Source organism: Dreissena polymorpha, chromosome 1, assembly GCF_020536995.1.
Source record: "Dreissena polymorpha isolate Duluth1 chromosome 1, UMN_Dpol_1.0, whole genome shotgun sequence".
Taxonomy (NCBI): Eukaryota; Metazoa; Mollusca; class Bivalvia; order Myida; family Dreissenidae; genus Dreissena; species Dreissena polymorpha.
Genome location: NC_068355.1, coordinates 94,179,494 through 94,203,628, shown reverse-complemented (window position 1 = coordinate 94,203,628; position 24,135 = coordinate 94,179,494). Strand labels below are relative to the sequence as shown.

At 36.4% G+C, this 24,135-nt stretch overlaps 3 protein-coding genes across 4 annotated transcripts in view; 2 read left to right on the top strand and 1 right to left on the bottom strand.

Annotated features, from left to right (window-relative positions):
- The window catches only part of LOC127837623 (uncharacterized), a 163,711-nt gene extending 153,323 nt beyond the window's left edge, over positions 1 to 10,388 (top strand). The window contains exon 15 of the mRNA XM_052364888.1: positions 5,907 to 10,388. Within this exon, the coding sequence (XP_052220848.1) occupies positions 5,907 to 5,944 (38 nt within the window). The 3' untranslated portion in view covers positions 5,945 to 10,388. The remainder of the gene's footprint in view (positions 1 to 5,906) is intronic.
- LOC127841102 (uncharacterized) lies at positions 9,842 to 14,574 on the bottom strand. 2 transcript variants are annotated; one of them, XM_052369671.1, is made up of 3 exons: positions 13,931 to 14,574; positions 13,365 to 13,558; positions 9,842 to 12,910 (listed from the first exon to the last, which is right to left on the bottom strand). In XM_052369671.1, the coding sequence occupies exons 1-3, from the start codon at positions 14,301 to 14,303 to the stop codon at positions 11,360 to 11,362; spliced, it is 2,118 nt and encodes a 705-aa protein (XP_052225631.1). In that variant the 5' UTR covers positions 14,304 to 14,574; the 3' UTR covers positions 9,842 to 11,359. The 2 variants fall into 2 exon arrangements, with proteins under 2 accessions (XP_052225631.1, XP_052225639.1); XM_052369679.1 differs by having other exon boundaries at positions 13,380 to 13,558.
- Positions 14,575 to 21,314: 6,740 nt separating this feature from the next.
- Positions 21,315 to 24,135, top strand: part of LOC127841121 (caprin-1-like) — a 42,401-nt gene continuing 39,580 nt past the window's right edge. The window contains exon 1 of the mRNA XM_052369686.1: positions 21,315 to 21,547. Coding sequence (XP_052225646.1) covers positions 21,434 to 21,547 — 114 coding nt within the window. The 5' untranslated portion in view covers positions 21,315 to 21,433. The remainder of the gene's footprint in view (positions 21,548 to 24,135) is intronic.

Here is a 24,135-nt window from a genome sequence, read left to right as displayed (position 1 = left end):
AGATGGAGGTAAGACACTGCAAGGGGCAAGTAGTGTTGTTGGTTTGCAGTTAGAGATGAGGTAAGACACTGCAAGGGGCCATGTAGTGTTTGTTGGTTTGCAGTTAGAGATGGAGGTATACACTGCAAGGGGCCATGTAGTGTTTGTTGGTTTGCAGTTAGAGATGGAGGTAAGACACTGCAAGGGGCATGTAGTGTTGTTGGTTTGCAGTTAGAGATGGAGGTAGGACACTGCAAGGGGCCATGTAGTGTTGTTGGTTTGCAGTTAGAGATGGAGGTAAGACACTGCAAGGGGCCATGTAGTGTTGTTGGTTTGCAGTTAGAGATGGAGGTAGGACACTGCAAGGGGCCATGTAGTGTTGTTTGGTTTTGCAGTTAGAGATGGAGGTAACACTGCAAGGGGCCATGTAGTGTTGTTGGTTTGCAGTTAGAGATGGAGGTAGGACACTGCAAGGGGCCATGTAGTGTTGTTGGTTTGCAGTTAGAGATGGAGGTAGGACACTGCAAGGGGCCATGTAGTGTTGTTGGTTTGCAGTTAGAGATGGAGGTAAGACACTGAAGGGGCCATGTAGTGTGTTGTTGTGTGCAGTTAAAGATGGAGGTAGGACACTGCAAGGGGCCATGTAGTGTTGTTGGTTTGCAGTTAGAGATGGAGGTAAGACACTGCAAGGGGCCATGTAGTGTTGTTGGTTTGCAGTTAGAGATGGAGGTAAGACACTGCAAGGGGCCATGTAGTGTTGTTGGTTTGCAGTTAGAGATGGAGGTAGGACACTGCAAGGGGCCATGTAGTGTTGTTGGTTTGCAGTTAGAGATGGAGGTAAGACACTGCAAGGGGCCATGTAGTGTTGTTGGTTTGCAGTTAGAGATGGAGGTAAGACACTGCAAGGGGCCATGTAGTGTTGTTGGTTTGCAGTTAGAGATGGAGGTAGGACACTGCAAGGGGCCATGTAGTGTTGTTGGTTTGCAGTTAGAGATGGAGGTAGGACACTGCAAGGGGCCATGTAGTGTTGTTGGTTTGCAGTTAGAGATGGGGGTAAGACACTGCAAGGGGCCATGTAGTGTTGTTGGTTTGCAGTCAGAGCAGGCCCGTACTCAGGCTGGATGTTCAGTACGCATTTTTTTTTGTTATTAATGGGCCTACTTCAAATTTCTCTCTCATGATAGGGCCCACAGTACACTTTCCCTGAATTTCACACAATGATTAAAGCTTTAGACTTCAAAAAGTTTCTGTTTTACTTTTCATATTCGTTAAATTTGTATCACAAAATAAGTGTTTTAAGCATAATCATTTTCTTTGGAAAAGTGCACAATTAAAAAGACATTAGAAAGGGGACACTCCTCCTGCACCCTCCCAGGTTGCCACCCAGTCAAAAATCTACTATAGAAGGACTGAAAAAAATTGTTTCAGATTCGCAAATTTTCCTTGAAGTTATGATATTTGTGAGGAAACAGTAATACTGAACATTTACCATGCTCTAAAATATCCACTTTGTGCATCCTTTGACGATTTTAAAACCTGAAATTATAAAGCGTTGCAACGGGAAACGATTAAAATTTGGAGACTTCTGTTGTTGTTTTGTATTTTTGATAATACGGGGATTGCTTATATAAAGTTAAAAATACATCTCACATGGTATATGAGCGGATGGTCTAGTGGATAGAGCGGTAGACTTTTGCTCTATGGCTCCAGGGGTCAGTGGTTCGAGCTCTGTTGAGGGTTACTTTTTTTTCGTTCTTTAATTGTATTTTTTATTTTTTTTACTGGAGATTTTTAGATCCAATGTTAACATTTATCAATAAAACGCATTTAATTACAAACTTCAATACATGCCAAAATCAGTGAAAAGGCCCCTTTAAAGCTTAATTGTGCACATCAAGTTCGTTACTATTCGTTTATCAAAAATACGTATCTGATTTGAATTTTAAATTTAGTTGTTTATTCAAAGACTTACAATTTTGTTGTTCATTAATGGACAGCTTTTCATGTTTATGAAATCACACTCAAATTGCTAAATTATCTATTTGTTACAAATACTTTAACATATCTCCAAGAAAAATGTTTGTTACAATTACAATACATGAAACGAGTAAATTGCACGGTGGATATAAAATGTAGCTAAGTTGAATGTTGATTCAGTTTGTTATTTGAACTTAAATATTTTACCAGTGTATGTAGTAAAGGAATAAAATAAACTGAAATTAGATTATCTAGTTTGTATAAATTATTCCAGTGTTGTAAATTGTAGGTGAAAATTGATGAACAAGAACGAATTATACGTGACCTTGAAGGGTCCTTGCAGAGGTCAGCCATGGAGATTGATCGACGCCTGATGTCTCAGCAGAAAGAATACGAGCAGAAGATTCAGGTGCTCATGCACCAACTCATGGAGAATGGTAACCATAACAACAGTAATGGTGCAGCTCTCCTTAATGGGTTTGATCCTGCATTGGAACACAAGTGAGAACCATAATATTGCATAATACACTTCGTTGTTTTTATATCCCCCACTATAGTAGTGGGGGACATATTGTTTTTGCCCTGTCTGTTGGTCTGTTGGTCTGTTGGTTGGTTTGCGCCAACTTTAACATTTGCAATAACTTTTGCAATATTGAAGATAGGAACTTGATATTTGGCATGCATATGTATCTCATGGAGCTGCACATTTTGAGTGGTGAAAGGTCAAGGTCAAGGTCATCCTTCAAGGTCAAAGGTCAAACATATGGGTCAAAACCACTCATTTAATGTACACTTTTGCAGTATTTTTAATTCAAGATAGCAACTTGATATTTGGGATGCATGTGCATCTCATGAAGCAGCACAATTTGAGTGGTGAAAGGTCAAGGTCATCCTTCAAGGTCAGATGTCAAATATATGTGGCCAAAATCGCTCATTTTATGAGTACTTTTGCAATATTGAAGATAGCAACTTGATATTTGGCATGCATGTGTATCTCATGGAGCTGCACATTTTTAGTGGTGAAAGGTCAAGGTCATCCTTCAAGGTCAGAGGTCAAATATATGTGGCCCAAATCGCTAATTTTATGAATACTTTTGCAATATTGAAGATAGCAACTTGATATTTGGCATGCATGTGTATCTCATGGAGCTGCACATTTTTAGTGGTAAAGGTCAAGGTCAAGGTCATCCTTCAAGGTCAAATATATGGGTCAAAATGTAATGTCTCTATGTAATGTCACTTCTGCAATATTGAAGCTAGCAATTTATATTTGAAATGCGTGTGTATCTCATAGAGCTGCACATTTTGAGTGGTGAGGGGTCAAGGTCAAGGTCATCCTACAAGGTCAAACATCATATAGGGGGACATTGTGTTTCACAAACCATCTTGTTTTCCACTCAGATCATGATCCTTAAAAACACATTCTTATTTCTGTTAGTCTGGGGTTAATCTTCTGAAAGAAATTAATCTTTGTAAGTCTGGTAATTGGTCCCCTACTGATTTTATGTAACCAGATGGTACATTTGTCCATCATATCTGTCTTTGTGTTGGTTTGTTAAAAATTTCGATCCTGCAAAGTACTGAAGATATAATAACATTCTGTATTGTAATGAAAGGCAAGATGAGACGTTTGCACAACCTTTTGTTTATATCGTGAGCTCATATCTTACTGAAAATGGAAAATCATCTAATATTGTAAGAACTCAAAAGTATGCATGATATGACCATGAAATTTTATAATGTCTAAGAGTTATGAACTAATTTTCTTTCAGAGTGTCGCAGTTAGAAAAGAGATTTATACTATTACAAGGAAAACAAGCGAGACCTGAAGAAGAGGCTAAGGAATATGTCTCAAGTGGGACCATAACCAGCGCAGGTAAGTAGCAAACCAAGGTAAGGTACACTCTAGTCTCAAGGCGACATTTTATGACCCCGTAGGGGTGGCATATAGCAGTTGAAACTGTCCTTTAGTCCGTCACTCTGTCTGTCCGTCAGTCAGTCTGTTCGTCCGAAATCTTTAACATTGCCCATAACTTTTGCAATATTGAAGATAGCAACTTGATATTTGGCATGTATGTGTATCTCATGGAGCTGCACATTTGAGTGGTGAAAGGTCAAGGTCATCCTTCAAGGTCAAATATATGGCTTCAAAAGTGGCGCAATAGGGGGAATTGTGTTTCTGACAAACCTCTTGTTCTGTTTCCTTTTAACGTTTTTGCCTCTGGAGGACCAGCAGTTACCAGGTCTAAAATGTAGAACACTGTTTGTGAAAAGATGCTAGATCTGTGGCCTTTGCCAAAAACTCTTTATGGTAAACTGTTGGTTTTAAAAAAATTCTAGAAATGGATCTGCGAGCTTCCATGCAGAAGCAATGCGGGTGATGTTGGGGAAAGCCAGACCAACCCAGCTGTACGAAACGCACATTCTGCCAGGTAGGCATCTGATTTAGGCAGCAAAAACTGGGTACAATAGATGGGCACATGTAATCTCAATCATGTAAAGCTTCATTGTAATTTTCATTTTAGTAAAAAAAAAAATAATTGTAATTTTCATTTCTTGTCAAAATAATGTCACTTTGCTATGATGATGCTATTTTTATGTTAATCAAATATAAATTAGCTATACTAGTAACATGTTTTAGAAATATGTTACTTTTGCATATTAAACTCCTATTTATTGTCACATATATTGTGCTGGGGGAGTACCTTAGGATGGAAAAGGTAAATAATCAGACACCTGAAAAAAGGTGTGTGTTTTTATATTGAAAATGTCCTGAGGTATAGAACAAGTTACCTTGATAAAGCTGACAAAGTAGCAAGTGTTGGCAGTAAACAACCCTGAAGTAATTAATGTTGTAAATCTCCCATGTGTGAACAAAAATATTTGTCATGGGGGAATGATATCAGTGAAGCAAGTGTTATGTGGGGTTAGTGATATAATAATATATGATATAATCACATATGATATACTTAAACATTATTATATGGACAAAATATGATATAATAAAACATAGTTATACATGTATATACTGTATTGCATCCATACATTTAAAGAAGTACTTTTATTCTAACATAAAACATGCATTGAAAAAACTGGTTGTTTTACTGACCTAACTAACTTTTTTTGTCAGTTATTTTATAAAAATCAGTGCGTCAATCAGGCAACTTAATTTGTAGGTACATGTAGTTTAACAGAAAATTACTGGTAGGCGCCATCCCATAGTGTATCATAAAGTATAAACAATGTGTTGAACGCAATTCCAGAGTGGCACAATCTTAAAATTAATTGTCAATTTTAAGCTGACGTCATCTGTCTAAAGCAACTTGGTGCTCGAGTCAAGATCAAAATTCAATTTGTTTGAACAATACAATATACCTAGACTGAACAAAACAGCTAGGGTACTTGTCCGTAGTGCACATTTGATTGAACTGCATTTAATTATGTTTTGTAGATCTCGTGAGCACAGGTCCTCTGCTGACAGACTGCAGGGTGATGGTGTGCGTATAGACCGTCTAAGAGAGGATGGGACCAGACCCAGCTCTGGGAAGCCTGGACACCATGTCTCAACAAATATTACCCCAGTAAAAATATCCAGGAAGGACCTACGGCTCATGTCCGAGGAGGAAATCAAACTCAGACGGTCTAACTTAAAAGAAAGTCAAGCAGATAACCAGTCTCCTCATGGTTAGTTTGTTGCAAGTATACGACAATCCAGTAATCCTGCAAGGCCTGTGTAACAATTGTTTTCATTTTCCAACAGATGAATTCATGTTTTTTACATGATGCAATGGTCTAGTGCCAACAAAGTTATGTCAACATGTTTTGATGCTTCTCTATTTAAACGTTGGTATAAAGCTGTACAAGTACCAAACTATTGATTAAAAAATAGTAGCTGTTGAACATGTGCACATAAAGTTCTTGATCCACAATGGTCTGTGTCTTCTTTCCAGATTCCTTAGATCCTGGTGGCAAGAACCCATGGAGTTGAAATGGCCATGCTGTCTTTTATTAGCCATGTTTTGCCATTGTGTGACTCAGAATATTGTGTGGACAGTTTTCTCAGAGCCTTTGCCAGTTTTACTGTCCTGGCATAAAAGCACTATAGTGTGGCAGTTACCGTCCTACCATATATAGTCAGTTGTGTGGCTCGAGTGTAGGTTAGTTATAATACTTGTGATAGTATCAATGTGATGCCCTTTTTGTGACACATATACCAAACATATCAGTGAGTGAGGCTGGATCTTGTTCTTTGTAGGTCTTTCGTGTGGAAGGAAATGTAGTTAAAGTATTTGATGTTGCTGGAAGAGTGTTAATGATTTTGGAAAGTGCAACAGTTTAGTTGTCTTGAATTGTCTTCTTCATTTTGTTTGTTTATAAATAGTGATCCTCAAAAAGTCTTCTGTTCGAAGAGTTTTACAGCAAAATATATAATTTAACAAAAAATCATACTGCAACTTTATTGTACTCTGTTTAATGCTAAATTATTATTCCCCAAAGGTGGGCATATAGTGATCGCATTTTTGTCTGTCTGTCTGTCACACTTTTGGGTTTAGGTTTAGAAAAATGCTCATAACTTCTATGTCGCTTCAGATGTAACCTTCATATTTGGTATGCATGTGCATATAGACAAGGCCTTTCCATACGCACACAAATTTTGACCCCTGTGACCTTGACCTTGAACTTAGGGTCCGTGTTTAGGTTTCAAAATCTGCATTTAGGTTTCAAAAAAGCGTTTTTGGGGGCATATGTCTTCCTATGGAGACAGCTCTTGTCTTCCTATGGAGACAGTCTTGATATGTTAACTTTGCATTAGCTGTGAATGTTTCTGTTAATGTATTTTTAGTTTTCTATTCAGTGTTTTTTAACCTAACAGTGCAGTCTACAAAATTTAATTAGTAAGCCTTTGGAGATTTTGTGATATGCTACCAGAAATTTGTGGCTATTGTATGCAAGCTGTAATTTAATTATTGAAAGTTTCTGAAGTACCGGTAAATAAAATGTAATTCATAAATGTGTTTATTGCAGTGTTCTGAATCTCATCCCTGTTAAATATTGAAGTGCAGATTCACATTTTAACAATGGAGGTCAGGATGTTTTGACTGCGCATGTTTCACCTGTTGTTGTGGGGAATTATAAATACATACTGGGGCAAATGGGTTATATAGATATATAACATACATTTTAATGCAATTTTAAACGTGCATAAGTTTGGTTACCGGGTACTAACATAATAAAACGTGCTTAGAATTATCAACCATTAAGTGCTCACAGAATTCATGTATCACATGTTTGTTGTTGTTGTATGATATTGTGTATTTGCAACCATTCTGTAAAACTTCATTAAGAAATGTGTTCAATTCTGCTGAATAATTAGTGTTAAATCTGATTAATATATTTTAACGAGTATATGAGATTCATGAGGTACATTATCTCAAATTCTATTCAGAAGCCTGTTTGTTGCCTATAATCTCCACTGTATAATTTTTATGCCCCTCTTCGAAGAAGAGGGGGTATATTGCTTTGCTCATGTTGGTCTGTCGGTCAGTCTGTCTGTCGGTCCGTCCACCAGGTGGTTGTCAGACGATAACTCAAGAACGCTTGGGCCTAGGATCATGAAACTTCATAGGTACATTGATCATGACTCGCAGATGACCCCTATTGATTTTGAGGTCACTAGGTCAAAGGTCAAGGTCACGGTGACCTGAAATAGTAAAATGGTTTTTGAATGATAACTCAAGAACGCTAATGCCTAGGATCATGAAACTTCATAGGTAGATTGATCATGACTTGCCGATGACCCCTATTGATTTTGAGGTCACTAGGTCAAAGGTCAAGGTCACGGTGACCCGAAATAGTAAAATGGTTTCCGGATGATAACTCAAGAACGCATACGCCTAGGATCATGAAACTTCATGGGTAGATTGATCATGACCTGAAGATGACCCCTATTGATTTTGAGGTCACTAGGACAAAGGTCAAGGTCACGGTGACCCGAAATAGTAAAATGGTTTTCGGATGATAACTCAAGAACGCATACGCCTAGGATCATGAAACTTCACAGGTAGATTGATCATGACTTGCAGATGACCCCTATTGATTTTGAGGTCACAAGGTCAAAGGTCAAGGTCACGGTGACCCGAAATAGTTAAATGATTTTCGGATGATAACTCAAGAACGCTTTTGCCTAGGATCATGACACTTCATACATTGATCGTGACCCGCAGATGACCCCTATTGATTTTCAGGTCACTAGGTCAAAGGTCAAGGTCACAGTGACAAAAATCGTATTCACACAATGGCTGCCACTACAACGGACAGTCCATATGGGGGGCATGCATGTTTTACAAACAACCCTTGTTTAGACAGGAATACTATTACTTTTTATTGACAACGTGGTCTGTGGGTTATTGACCTCTAAGTTGCTTAGTTCTACGCTGTTGCATACACTGCTGCCAGGAAGTGTGGCTTATTTTACTTAGTATGACATTCTTTAAAGTTAGCTACTTCTTGCATCTGCTTCAGAAACTCATGAATTCATTAACGCAGGGGTGTGATACTGGCAATGCTGTGCATCCTTTTGGGAAAAAAACGTTTCATTAAAGCAATTTACTAGAATTAACTATGAAATATAAGGGGGTATACATGTAATGTTGAAAGGCGGAATACTGGTATCACCATGGACACCTGTCTGGCAGTAATTTGTGTGCAGGCGTTTGGCAAAACCTTTTATATATAACATTTAAATTTGCAGCCTTTGTTCCATCAAGCATTCTCCAAAAATGTCATACTCTTACAACATTCAAAGTTGTAGCCATTTTTCTGTAGTATTTAAAGTTTTGCAATTACAAAAGTTGTTTCCCCTTTTTATGCTACCCAAAAAATTTGTTTTGGGGGTAGCATAGTCCCCGCTTCCGTGTGTGTGTCCGTTCGTGCACTTTTTGTCCGGGCTATTTCTCAGCAACTAATGACCGGAATTCAATAAAACTTTATGGGAAGCTTCACTACCAAGAGATGTGCATATTATCAGCGGGTTCTGGTCAGATGATTTTTCACAGAGTTATGGCCCTCTGAAATAAATTTTCAATTAAAAAATTCTTGTCCCCCCAACTACTGTGCCCTCAAGATGTTTCCTTTTATCTGAATATATACTGCAATATTGTGACAAAAAAAACTTTGGGGAGCATCCCCCGTCTCTGAGGGTTTCTTGTTCAAATTATGACATGTATTTAATATAAACAATATCCCAAATAACTGCTTTGATATTAAAAGGTTCATAGGTTTTATATTTGATATTTAATATCATATATAAGTCCTTTACACATTATGTTACATCATGCAGTAAACATGGGTAATGCCTGGAGGTAACAAGCTTATTAAGATTTATGTTCACAACAAGGGCTGTTTGTAAAACATGCATGCCCCCCATATGGGCTGTCAATTGTAGTGGCAGCCATTGTGTGAATATGTTTTTTGGCACTGTGACCTTGACCTTTGACCTAGTGACTTGAAAATCATTAGGGGTAATCTGCGAATCATGATCGATGTACCTATGAAGTTTCATGATCCTAGGCGTAAGCTTTCTTGAGTTATCATCCGGAAACCATTTTACTATGTCAAGTCACCGTGACCTTGACCTTAGACCTAGTGACCTGAAAGTAAATAGGGGTCATCTGCGAGTCATGATCAATGTACCTATGAAGTTTCATGATCCTAGGCATTAGCGTTCTTGAGTTATCATCCGGAAACCATCTGGTGGACGGACATACGGACGGACCCACATGTGCAAAACAATATACCCCCTCTTCTTGGAAGGGGGGCATAAAAATCTTCCTCTGAAATTGCAAGGCACAGAAGCTTATTGTATGGTATGTTACGTATTGTGGTGTTTTTAAACACAATTTGTTAATAACATGCCCCTATGGTCAAAACTGGCTACTACACAAAGGGGTAATATGATTTTTAAAGACTTAAATATCAAAATAACTCACAACACTTTTCTCTTGAACAACACTGCTTTATTTGGTAATAAGATAACAATGTATGGTTAAATTGTCTTCCACTCACAAATATAGTAAACTTTTCCAATGTCGTCAAAAATGGCCACACCAAGGTAACTTTTTGTGTCAATTTGCTACTTAGAAAGAAAGGCAGTTGCAGTGGGGGCGTTTATTCTACATTGTGACAATCTCTAGTTTTGCTGTATGAATATTCTCTATTTCTTCTTATGAGCTTCTGGCTTTTTTTATCGTTCTCTTATTTGTATGGCAGCACTACTAGTATTTATTTTTAGTTGAGATAAATAACTGTTGTGTTTTGTTTTAATTTTAAATTGTGTAGCTTTTTCCCTGCCAATACAATAATGGATCTGAGTATTGTGTTATTGACCAAGATAAACTGATATTGAGTATGCATAATAAAATGTAGAAACAAAACTTACGCGTTTGTCAAAAGTTCTATTATTTAATAATAACTTCTTTTGACATTTAGTAAGATATGTAGATACAAACTTGATATGCAGCTGTGTATAGTTTCCATGGCTTTTCTGATTTTGATCATACACAGGGAGTTATTGAACTGGCATAAGTTTTATTCAGTTCAAATAAACATTAATTTAAAATCAATCAATAAAAGATACATCAATGACTATGTTTATTCAACAGATTATCATTAAGGCTATCATTCTCAAAATCTTGTAATCATACGTTTATATAGTATCAATACTAAAAACTATACATCAGATATGGTCATCTTTGGAGCAAGAACTCAATAAATGGGTTATTGAATTTTGGTAAATGTGATTATAAAACTTGGAATGATAGAAAAAGAATAAACGAAGAATTAAAGCAGCATCAGAATTATGCCTTCATACAAAGACAAGAATAATTATTCTGCAGAAAACGCAATCCTGCTAACTACAATAATGGTCCCATGACAACAAGAACGTGACTGAAAAGATGTGAATATTCAAATAATAATAATTAGCAATTGTTCAAACATCTTGTGCCAACACTTTTTGTTTTGCTAAATACAAGTGTAAGTGCAGATGTGAATATGCTATGTTTCTTAACAAAAATGTTGCAAAATATTACTAAGTAACAATTACAAACCAATCAATCTGTAATGAAAGTTTTAACGTTCTCATACATGGTGTTTACTTATTTTTAATGTGAGCAATATGTAAAAATAACACAGAAGTTAAGAACGATGCCAATATAAAAAAAATATAGCTATACAAATAAAAATGACATTCTGATCCATGTTCATAAATCTTACATATGACTGTCATAATTTCAGAATACATGTACATGATTGTTTTACTCATAGGCATGTTGTTCTTATTTATTTTTAGATAATTTTTGCTTCCACACAATCTTGTTGGTGTTACAGTTTTCTCTCTTCATTATCATGAGCTGGAGTTGTGTTGGCAGGCTGTTTTGGGCACATATTGCTGGTGAAAATTATTCTCTTGGAAGGGAATTTGTTGCTGATCCTGCTTGGCTAGAGTTACAAAATCATTGTGAATCAGAGAGTAATTTCTTGTGTCCTCCATCCAGATGTGCAGAGGACCTCTATAACCATACACATTTGGCCTGCATTTAGCACCATATTGTGTGAAACACCCATAAAACATGAATGCAGAGTTTCTTTGTTTTGTAACATGTAACGTACTTCCATTGTATTTGCCTGTATTATTTGAATTACAAGTACGGTTTTCAGTCCATTTGTTAAAACATGTAACAGATTCATGTTCATGTTTAGTTGAACATCTTGCAACAAGATCATCACTTTGAGATATACCGCTTGATTGGGTTGTTTCTTCCACCAGATTACTTCCAAATGCAATGGCTTGTGATACAGTTACTTCAGTTGCTACAGAGTTATCTGTTGGGCTTATTTCACTTCTCGGCACATTAATACTTGTTATTTTCATCACCCTCTTTTTAAAGTCCATGTCAATAATGCTCAAAGTTCTTGATATTATCTTGTCAATTTCTTGTATCTCATTGATGACTAAGCCTTGATTGTTTCCGATTATTTTATTTTCTGAGTCAACTTCATCCTGTTGTGGAAAAAATGTGTTTTGTACAGTATTTCTGGAAACGTCATGTCTCGAATTTCCAATGAGACCATTTGAAACATTATGAGAGTGTGAATGGTAATTTCTACTTTCGTCACAATCACTATTTACATGATCCTTGTGGTCATCATTTTGTGCTTCAGCCTTGGCCTTCACATGTGATTTTGTGCCTTCTGCATTTCTCGTTGTTACTTGTCCAATGTGCTCAGATTTATGCTCCATCTGTTCTATATTCCCAGATATCTGCTTTATATGCCAAGACAACTGCTCTACACCCCCAGACATCTGCTCCATATCCCCAGATTTTTTCTCCTGTACCATAGGAACCTGTTCGGCACCACTACTTATTTCTTCAACATCGTCAGATGCCTGTTTCATATCCCCAAGTATCTGTTCCATATCCCTAGATTTCTGCTCCATATCCCCACTTTTCTGTTCCAAATCCCTATATATCTGCTCCATATCCTTAGATTTCTGCCTCATATTCCCAGAGGCCTGTTCAATATTCCCATATTTCTGTTCCATGTCCCCACTTTTCTGTTCCAAATCCCTATATATCTGCTCCATATCCCTAGATTTCTGCCTCATATTCCCAGAGGCCTGTTCATTATTCCCATATTTCTGTTCCATGTCCCCACTTTTCTGTTCCATGTCCCCAGATATCCTATCCATCACCCTTGATCTCTGTTCAATATTTAAACATTTCTGATCAACATCACCTCGTGTCATACTTCCAGTGTCTGATGTAGGAATTCGTAACCCAGGCTGTTTCAGAACTTGCGAAAGGTGCCATCGCAGACAGACCTGCTTCCCAGCCCACACTGAAGGTCGTGTATGAAGAAGGGTCTTATTTCTCCTTCTGTTTTGAGGCTTGACCTGCAGCATACAATTTGTGTGCTTATATTGTTGTTACATAAATGTGTAGATGCAACAATCCTTTGTTTGCGTTGATTACAGACAAATGTTAATGAAAATAATTTAAATATGAATTTAATATTTGAACTTCTTATTCTTTAATAATTATGGTTTATTATTCTGGTATGTTATGAAAACCTTACCCATGTGGTATAGCAATCAACATTTCTTGGAGTCATATTTTTATACTTTTTAAGTTCATAAATTGATAGTCAGACTTTACCCAAATATTTATATCAAATAAAATAAATTCTGCCAAAAAGTATTTGAACATGTTATTTGCTCTTTTGTCAAACCATTGAGTACAGTTCATTTCTAAACTTAATTGTGTTTTACATGTAACCAACACAATGTATGACTTTACAGTATATAAATGGGTGGAGTCTAAAACACTTTGCTATGAGTTTGTACGAACAATTCTAAGACATGCCTCTAGGAGGGCCTGTATGAGATCTCCAGGGCTGAAGTGTGCGTCCTGTGAGTTGAGGTGGGTTAGCATGCACAAAACCACATGCTGGGCCAGCAGGATTATCTCTCCCTGGCCTGCCAGCATGAATAGCTGATATTCATAGGCTGTCACTATCTCCTTGCAAACCTCTTGGAGCACTTCTGTATGGACAAATTATTTGTTTTAATTGCTTTTTTTTTAAATTAATTTTTAAACAAAACTGAATGAGAAATATTTGAGTAACTTGTAATTATTTAACTAGGAGCTGATTCCAAGTATGTGGCGTATTTTTATATATTCCAGAGTATCCGATATGCAAATTGACTATAAACAACTATCATATCATGGTATGTTAAGGAACTATAACTTGTATCGAAATTGTTAGTCTTAGCATTGAACAGTCTAATGTAATTGTTGTATATCGCTTGGTTAAATCAATCAGTACTCTAAGCAGTGAGCTTTCAACAATCTAAAATCAGTATCCTTAACCTTCAATATAGGCATTCAAATTGATACAAGTTTTGTAGACAAACCCTGGATGCTCTCATGTGAGACTCCGTCCAGGTGGTGGAGGATTCTAGTAGCTTTGGTCTTCTGAACCAGCCTGTAGATCCAGTGGAACAGGTGTGCAGAGCTGAGTGTATTTCCCACCCGCCAGAAGGCATTATACTTGCTGGGTGATGCAGAATACACATTGAGTACCATCTCCATGTTTTCATCAAAGGACTGACTGGTGGGAACATTGGCACTCAGTCTATTCTCAAGGTCACCAACATGTACACCCATTTTCCTCAAAGTGTTCTTGTACTTGGAGATTTTCTCCAAGAAGTGTGATACAACAACAGTGCTGAACAGTTTTTGTCGCATCTCTATGTCGTCTGCCTCACTGTTGCTATCCATCTTCATTTTTTATGAATAATTACTTAAATAAATTGCTTAAATATATTTATGAAACATTTGAGACTTAATGTGTGCAGACTACACGTACATTTAGATAAATACTTAACAATCTCTTTAGCCTATTTAAGTCCGTCTCCATTGGAGATGCATCCACTTTTTAATCTTTACTGAGAATTTTTTGTTGTATAACCTAAGCACCCATCTTCTAAAAACTTGTTTTCTCTGAGTTTATGTTCAAATACTTGTCTTTTTGATGTATGATTCTTGTATCACATGTCGTTATTCAAGTACTAGAAAAACACTTTTCCTGCCTTCAAGTGGTGTGGAAACTAATCAACCAAACATCAGCAGTGATTGCTGCTATCATAAAGTATCACATTTGCAAGATCACCCCCTAATCAGCAACACCAATTAACAGTATGCTTAAGTAGTCAGCACAAGATGTAGATTGTCTTCCTAACTAGTGCCTGGGGTAGATCTCATCCATGAGGCTGTAAATAACATTCACATACATAATAAATGTCACTTGTGGCTACTTCTCAATGCACAATACATCCATACAATATTGTTAAGAAGAGAAATGTATATAATTAGTTCAAAATGTCAAGTATTGCAACATATGGATGCATCAACAAATATTCATTTTTTGATGGTTAAGATAAAATAATAAATTAAAATAATAAATTCAGCTATGTTGACAATAGGCTCTAGTATAAAACAGATATATCACTAGGCATCATGTATATCCTGCTCTAAAATGTATTGCAAATATTATATAAACATTATAATGCAATGTTCACTAAACAAACACTGTATAAAATACAAATGTTACTGTTAAAAATTAAATACTTTTTAAAAATATTAAAAGTATGTGTAAAAAAAGTAAAGCACCTTAAAATAATACTATTTAATGTTCTCTTTGCTGGCATAAAAATGAACATAATACTTTAGGAACATTACAGCAAACATTTAAAAGAATAAATATGTACCAAACAACCATACCATAAAAACACCAGTTTTAAAATGTTGACATAATCTTCATTGCCTCTTTATTTTAACTTAAACACACTTGTGAAGAAGTGGTTTAATGTGGCAAGATAATCTCCTTAGATTACCACTGAGTCATCGAAACTCCAGTTGACACCAGGGATGAAAGTGATCAATATCGCCATGGTTGCTGATTGTTACTTGCCTCTCCATTGATCAGTGTCATCAATAACACCACCACCATCACCCCAGCTGCATTACGGAGTCTCAAACATGGATTTGATAGTCTTCATCAATAAATAGATATTAACAAGGCAAATGTGTTCCAGTCTGCTTTATTGCATTTGATGCAGAAAAAAAATATGTCAAAGTAAAATTAACGTTAAACAAAAGGTTTGTGTTAATGTTTTCAATAAATATTGCTTGAGCAGTTCAGAATTTAATACAGCAATATCATACATCAAACATACTTAGCCAAATATGCAAAGAAAATTCATAGTTTTTTTTAAATATGTCCAAATATATATATGTGGTAAATCATGTGAATGATTGATTAATTTGTGCAAATTAATTTGTCAATTTAACCTTTAAAACCAAAAAAGGGTAATAAGTAGTGATTCAAAATATAATTGCCCTGTGGAAGTTTTTTTTGAATTTAATTTTTTATGGATACAGTAGTCACATTTTCAACAAACTTTTGTTCCCAAATTTTATCCGTCATGAATACAGATTATTTTATTCAATGATGATTGGACATTATTTCACACAAAGTTTGTCTTGAAATCATTAGGGAGGAGTCAGTGATTTGTTCACACTCTAAAGCATACAGCAGCAGCTGTTAACAGGGTACATGTATAACAGAAAATCCATATATTGTTGAACCCATAGATTTGCATTAATTCGTGTAAATGAAAAACAGAATAAGCAATTGATTAATTAACCCATTTATGCCTAGCATCTAGAAAAAAGGCCTTGGCAAACAGCGTAGACCCAGATGAGACGCCGCATGATGCGGCGTATCATCAGGGTCTGCGCTGTTTTTTCAATGGAATTTCTGTAAGAAATATTCTAAATATAGAAATAAATATACTAGACATCCCTAATTTTGGAAATAAATTGATACAATTTAGAAGGATTGGAGAGTCCACTAGGCATAAATGGGTTATACAGTTCCCATTTGGTGCTTGTACTCTAGCTTACCTGCAGCACTTTATGACCTTCACAGTCTGAAATACAGGTGAAAAAGAGTCAAAGCCAGTCAGACTAGCCCTTTGCATGCTGGGAAATTTTACGTTTACATGATACATCCTTTGGATGATTTTAATTTAAATAGAGATTATTAATTTTTCATTAATTAAATTGAGGATGGGTCCTTAAAAAAAACATGTGCCTCTGTTAAGAGTCAAGGTCAATTTTAAGGTTATAGTTCTTGTTTTCATTGCAGCTCTGAACAGTTTACATGCTGTAATGATCAGCGGTCTAGCAACGCCTACTGATAAGCCCCGCCTACAGCCAGACTCAGCCAATAAGATTGCTTGCTGTATTTTATATGCTTGTTTTGTTAGTAGTTCCTCTTAGATAGTCAAAGCGAATAAACGTGTTGAAAACCTATCCCACCTGTCTTGTATAAACTTATCCCTTTACGGAACCAGGCAACAAATACATTCTTAACATTAAGAACAATAGAACATTACAAATGCCTTGAAGGATTGTAATATAACTTAAGATTTGAATTCGCCATGACCTGAAAATGTGTAGCCTGCAACTCCAATGCTCCCTGGCAAATGTGAAGGTCAAGTTTAAAGGTCAATGTCATGTATTATTGTTTCAGCTATTTTAATTTAACACTTATGTGAGAGTTTCAATGAAACAAAGGGTGCATGATGTAAGGGCAAGGTAAAAATAAGAGATCAAACTCAAAGGTCATGTGTTTTCATTACCATTTCGTGTTATTGGTTTTATATGCCTGACAGGATTTAAATAGACATTTCATGTTTTGGTAAATTGACAAAATTAAAAAAAAATGTTTCAGATTTGCAAATTGTCTTTTTAGTTATGATATTTGCGACAAAAAAGTACAACTGAACATGTAACATAGCTCTAAAATATCCAGTAAATGCATCTTTTGATGATTCAAACACCTGACAATTATATAGCATTACAAAAGCCAAACAATTGAATAATTTGGAGAGTTCTATTGTTATTGTTATATATTGTGTTATTACAAGGATTGTTTATATAAAGTACACATTACCTAATTCAAGCACGGATGGCAGAATGGTTAAAATGCTAGACTTTTACTCCATTCAGAGTCAGTGGGTCGAGTCCATGTACATGTAGTTAAGGAATACTTTTTTTCTTTCTTTAATTTGACCCTTGTTTTCTTTGCTGGTGCTATTTAGTTCCCATGTTTACATATATCAAGTGAAACCATTTAATGACAAACTTCAATACATGCCAAAATCTGTAAAATTTAGGTCCCTTTAAATATATATTTCTGATTTTAATTGCCCATAAACATACAATTTTCACATTCACCTCCTGATGATGCTCATCTGTGAAAAGTCAAGGTAACAATTCAAGGTTAAAGGTCATGAACTTTAACCTCCATTCAGTAAATTTTAATGCAAAGGTGAAATTGAATATAAAGTTAAATAAAAAAATCCACGATGACCATTGCAATAACATAAGGATGTGTCTTGTAAAGTGCTTAATATTTTTCTTAATCGGTATCCGGATATGCGTCCCCCGGAGAGGTGCCCCCTAATTTTAAAGGTGGCGGAGAGGTGCCCTCCCATAAAATATGAAGGGGCGGATAAGTGCCCCCCCCCCTGTCAGAATTAGGTAGGCGGATAACTGCCCCTCACAGTAATTCAAGGGGCGGATAAGTGCCCCCCTGTGTCAGCTTCAACAACCATGAAACGTCCAGTTGTAAATTACGCCCAAAAACGGCAGCCGTCGGGCATCATCATTACACCTTTTTACCGTAAACAGTTTCTCAAACAACAATTGTTTCTAATAAGAAGTTCAATGCAATTGGTGAGCAATAAATTACTTAAGGCCAGGGGCATAGCTAGATGAAAATGAAGTGTACGCAACTTCCAATTTATACGGCATTGGCGAGGTGCGAAGCGCATAGACGGGGGAGGGTGTGGGATTGGGTAATCCACCTTTCACAAGGAGGGGGGAGGGGGGGTGTATGGGGGATCTCTCCTAAAAAAAATGAAGACGCATTTGGGTTGCAATTTACTCGTTTTTAATTACACAATTTTGAAGTCGCCGAGACCCAGTCAGAGTTTTTTATTTATTGATTGGATAGTGCAAAACGCCATTTTTAACAGTACTTCAGTTTTATTGCGGCGGTCTGTTCAACTGATATCTCCTTGGGTATTATACGATAATATTTTTAAGTATTGGGCCGCTTTCCCCGAAAGAACAGTGGTGGGTGAGCAATAAATAATGACAAAAAACCTCGGAAAGAAAGATTGCCGAGCCGAAAACTCGATCTTCCGTACCCTTGTTTACAATCGGTTAAAAATGGGTAACCGCTACCGTCTGAGCTATTGTGTCAAAATTTCAATGACGACTCGATCGCAACCTATAAATCTCACCATCAATTAGAAGTTTTAATATATAATATTGTGGACATTTATTTTAAACAATTGTGTTCTCCCCAAAAAAATCAAAAAAATCGAAGTTACTCTATAACGCATTGTGCGTACACTTAAGAGAAATGTAACGCAGACACCACATTTGAGAAAATATTAGGTCGAATATTCCAGCAGCCAGCCCATCTTGCTATTGGAAGCTGAATATGCGCCCTGAATATGTACCCCCAATTCGTTGACCACCTGATGTCGGAATTAGAAACAAGACTCATGGCATCTGAGTCCCGGTACATAGCTCAACATTTGCTCCCAAAGAAAGCCGTTGACATAATACACGAGGTCGCTGAGAAGATTTTCCAGGCATATCAAGAAGAACTTTCGGTAATGAGAGACGAGTTCCAATCCGAGATCAGAAGATGGAGGACAAAATGGACGAGACAGGGCAATCCAAAGGCAGATCTTCAAGAGACTCTGATTTCAATGAACGAACACATTTACCCAGGGATCTTTGCTATACTTAATGTTGCATGGATGCCTGTGTCAACCGCTACAGCTGAACGTTCCTTCAGTACCACGCGAAGGGTAAAAACATACCTTAGGAACACAATGATAATAGTGAGAATGTCCGGATTAGGTTTGCTCAACACTTACGTGAAAAAAGACATATCTGCAGAAACTGTTTTGGACATATTTACGCGAAAAAAGAAAGCAAATAGGCATTGCTTTTTCAGGACTGATCCGACTAAAACAATTACATTTAATTAGCTTTACAAAAGATTGTGAAACAAGATAAAATGGCCGTGATAGCATCAGAATCTTAGATTTTAAAATTATTACGATCGTTCATTCCTTTTCCATAATATTTTCTAAGTTTTTCATACTAGGTTATATTGTTTTTGGGAGAACACAATTGTTTAAAATAAATGTCCACAATATTACATATAATAATATCTAATTGATGTTGAGATTAATAAGTTGCGATCGAGTCGTCATTGAAATTTTGACACAATAGCTCAGACGGTAGCCATACCCCATTTTAACCGATTGTAAACAAGGGTACGGAAGATCGAGTTTCCGGCCCGGCAATCTTTATGTCCGACGTTTTTGTCATTGTTTATTGCTCAGACACCACTGTTCTTGTGGGGAAAGCGGCCACATGCTTATAAATATTGTCGTATAGTACCCGAGGAGATATCAGTTGAACCAGGGACCTATACTAGGTCCCTGGTTGAACAGACCGCCGCAAAAAAACTGAAATACTGTTAAAAATGGCGTTTTGCACTATCCAATCAATAAAACACAGAACTCTGACTGGGTGTAGGCGATTTTAAAATAATGTAATAACAAACGAGTAAAATGCAACGAAAACGCGTCTTTATTTATTTTTTATTTTTTTAAGAGAGATCTCTCATACCCCCTTGTGAGAGGGGGATTACCCGATCCCAAACCCTCCCCCGTCTATACACTTCGCACCTCGCCAATGCCGTAGAAATTGGAAGTTGCGTACACTTCATTTTCATCTAGCTACGCCCCTGGTAACAACTTAACCAATAACAATTATGCTTCTCAATATCATTAAAAAGGGATCCAATTCGTAATTAAATTTGTTTGTAGCAGTATCATTTTAACATCAAAGTCATATAATAAACTCACTAGATAAACAAGTTTAATCTTTTACCGAGGCGTTGACCGTGCTATAGACCAATCATTCAGGTTAAACAATTACCAAAACTAATACGAAATCTGGATTCCTTTTTTTAATGACTGTAAGTATCAGACTACTATAGTAGTAAGGTAAGGTTTCGTTTATGAAAATACCAATAAATGTCTTTAAAACTTTAAAAATAAACAATTTTAGCGCCTTTCCGTGGTGCTCGCCCCTTCCCGTTTCCTGTTACTCGTATCGTACGGCATTAAAACATATTGTAATATTAAATCATTTCTTGATGGATTGGAATGAAATTTTAACTATAAACACAATGTAAGGGGCTGTTTATGAAATACCAATAAATGTTTTGAAAACATTGAAAATAAATAAAATTAGGCCCTTTCCGAACACCGAAAGCCCTTTCCGCGGAAAGGGTCCCTTTCCGCTATTCAGTCATTCCTTGTGGCAAGCATTGTTTATGATATTTGTTGGTTGCATGTTGCTGTTAAGATATTAAGGGATAACGGTGTATTGCAATAGTACAAAACATGCATATATGATATAAACACTTTCAAGTCGTAACGTACTAACATTCAAATGTTTATGCACGTGGCGTAAAAGATAGTTATGTGTAACCTTTCTTTGTTAAGGCGTTACTTCCCTTTAAGAGTTTAAGGCCGCATTTAATTATTTAATATTGTTGATTTATATTGAATAAATATGTAACGATTTAAATGGAGCTTTGTAACAAAAGTATAATTATTTTGTTTATAAACCAGTTGGTATCGGTATTTTTAAATTAATTATTTTCGTAATATTTTATGTGTGAGAATAGGAACGAGGCAAACAGATATTTTCGGAAACACGTGAATGTTGATAGTTGCTGTTGAAGAATGCCCTCTGCCTCTACAAAAACGGATAATCCGTCCTGCCCGGAGCCCACAGACCCCTTCAAGCGGGTTCTCAACGTTGTAGACAAAAAAGTCCGCAATCTTGAGAAAAGAAAGGTTTTGAATAGTTTTACTTTCTATGGAAACCGACATTTCGTCAGATCGATTGTTCACGTGTGAATTTCAAATGATGTCACAGTGATCGCCGAGTACATGTGTATTTCATACATGCCAGACACACCGATCTTGACGGAACAGTCCTGCTTTAGTTGTGTTTGTCCCCGGCTCCCGTTGTCCCGATGTGACAAAATTTGTCCTGACATTCAATGAACTTCGCTAATCCCTTTATTAACAAACCACAGGTAGCGATGGGCACAAGGGAGGCAACTGCGTACGGCTCATTTATTACTGAACAATTCCTGCGCGAAATCTCGTTCATAAAAATAGTGCCGATAGGGGGTCGGAATTACGTCGTTTTTAAGGTGGTTTTCGATTGGATATGGTTAAAATAACCACTAATCATATAAGTTAATACATTTATGTTCGCGGGCAAAGCACTTTCGTTTCCACACAGTTGCGTTGAAGATTAAAAGAAAGCCTAAGAAAATTTCCGAGATCGAGAAAAATAGGTAAGATACATTGCCCCGTAGAAAAATTGCTTTTATTCTGAAGGTTAATCATTCTCCTTTCCATTCATGCCACTAATTGCTTTGCAAAATGCCGTAATTCTGCTGGTTGTTGCTAATGTATGGACCCACTATTGACCCATTTCATGAATGGCAAGATGGCCGCCGTTGTTGAAAATTCATACGACGTAAATATCAATTGTTCTTTTTTTGCTCTGTAAAGTTGCCAAAAAATGTGTTGTACGTGCTAAACATCATTGAAGGATATATTTATGCCGACATTATATCGTAATGGTAGATTTCATTCGTATATCTGTAAATAGACGTTTCGATAATACAAAATACAGACTTGCACTATTCGGACAGCAAGTATTTCGGATATTGCATTAATGATACAAGATACAAGAATCTTTATTTAACGTCGGATGTGAACAACAATTCGATACAGTCACTGTATTTTAGTTATATTATGTAGATATATTATTTCTTTGATTTCAATTATTCTTTTTGCAGACATATGTTTGATACTAATAAGTCAGAGTCTCAGGATTGGGAAGAGTTTGACTCGGAGTCTAACAGTGAGCGTTCGGAGTCTGACAGTGAACGGTCGGAGTCTAACAGTGAGCGTTCGGAGTCTCACAGTGAGCGTGTATCACCGCAGCCAGGTCAATTTACACAGGACCGGGCTGCAAAAGCTGAAAAGTTGAAGCTTCCGCATCAGGTACTAGATAAAAAATAATATGCAATTTTAACCAATAAATATTATTCTTAGTATATAAATGACATTTCAGCAGAATGACATTTTGAAACATAAACCCCATGTAATTTTATTTTATGGCAATGTATCGGTCATTTTGAAATACATTTATTATCAACATTAATTAATCATCATTATTGTAATTCACTAATGTTTATGCATTTGAAATATAAACTGTTATACTTTTAAAGGGATCTTTTCACGCTTTGGTAAATTGACAAAATTGAAAAAAGTTGTTTCAGATTCGTAAGTTTTCGTTTTAGTTATGATATTTGTGAGGAAACAGTAATACTGAACATTAACCATGCTCTAATATAGCCATTATATGCATCTTTTGACGATTTTAAAACCTAAAAATTATAAAGCGTTGCAACGCGAAACGATTGAATAATTTGGAGAGTTCTGTTTTTGTCGTTAAATTTTGTGAAACTACGAAGATTGCTTATATAAGGTATAAAATACGTCAAGAGTGTACTCGGCGGAATAGCTCAGTAGGCTAAAGCGTTTTTACTTCAGGACTCTGGCAGGACTCCAGGGGTCACTGGTTCGAAACCTGCTCCGGGCAATATTCTTTTCCTTTTTTTTAATTTTTTTCTTGATTTTTTACTGGAGCTTTTATGATCCAATGTTTACATTTATCAATATAAAGCATTTAATGAATAATTTTAAAAATGCCAAAATCTGTGAAAAGGCCCCTTTAAGAAGTCAGATATCACAAAATGTAGTTTAAAAAGACAGATATCACATAATTGAGTTTAAGAAGACTGATATCACAAGATAAGGAAGAGCAGTCTTTTTTTTTTAATTCTAAAGCTGTAGCCTAATCTAGTCTACAATCCCTCGGAAATTTTCATAAAAAGGCTACATCCTCTCAATTTTTTTCACTATATTCATGCACTTAAACCAAAAAAAGAAACTTACACCTGGAAATTACATTCCCCTATGACTAACAATGTGTGAGTTGTGTCCCCAAATTTTGGGTTTCACACACTTTTTCCTATATAATATGAAGGCTAAGGCCCCTTCCCCCAACAGCCTTAAAAAAGCCTTGAATGGTAAAAACAATGAACCTTTAAGCTATTTTCCGTTTAAGAAAGTCCCTTCTCAAAGAAAATCCAGTTGAAGCAGAAAGTGTTGTCTCTGATAAGCCTGTGTGGACTAAACAGGCTAATATGGGATGACACTTTAGGCTCATGCATTAAGCCCCGTTTTCCCAGAGTGCAGCTCAAATGTTCATTTACATGTTACAGAGTACCGCAAGAAGCTGCCGTTTGTGAATGCGCCCCGATAGAGGAGATTGAGGCAAAGAAGCTGAAGGCAGC

What these genes read in the sequence shown, in the direction of transcription:
- LOC127841102 (XM_052369671.1), bottom strand. Translation starts at nt 14,303, where the DNA reads ATGAAGATGGATAGCAACAGTGAGGCAGACGACATAGAGATGCGACAA. An exon ending in CTCACATGAGAGCATCCAGG is followed by an intron (nt 13,559 to 13,930) that starts GTTTGTCTACAA and finishes TTGTCCATACAG; the next exon opens with AAGTGCTCCAAGAGGTTTGC. An exon ending in TAGAGGCATGTCTTAGAATT is followed by an intron (nt 12,911 to 13,364) that starts GTTCGTACAAAC and finishes TGTATGCTGCAG; the next exon opens with GTCAAGCCTCAAAACAGAAG.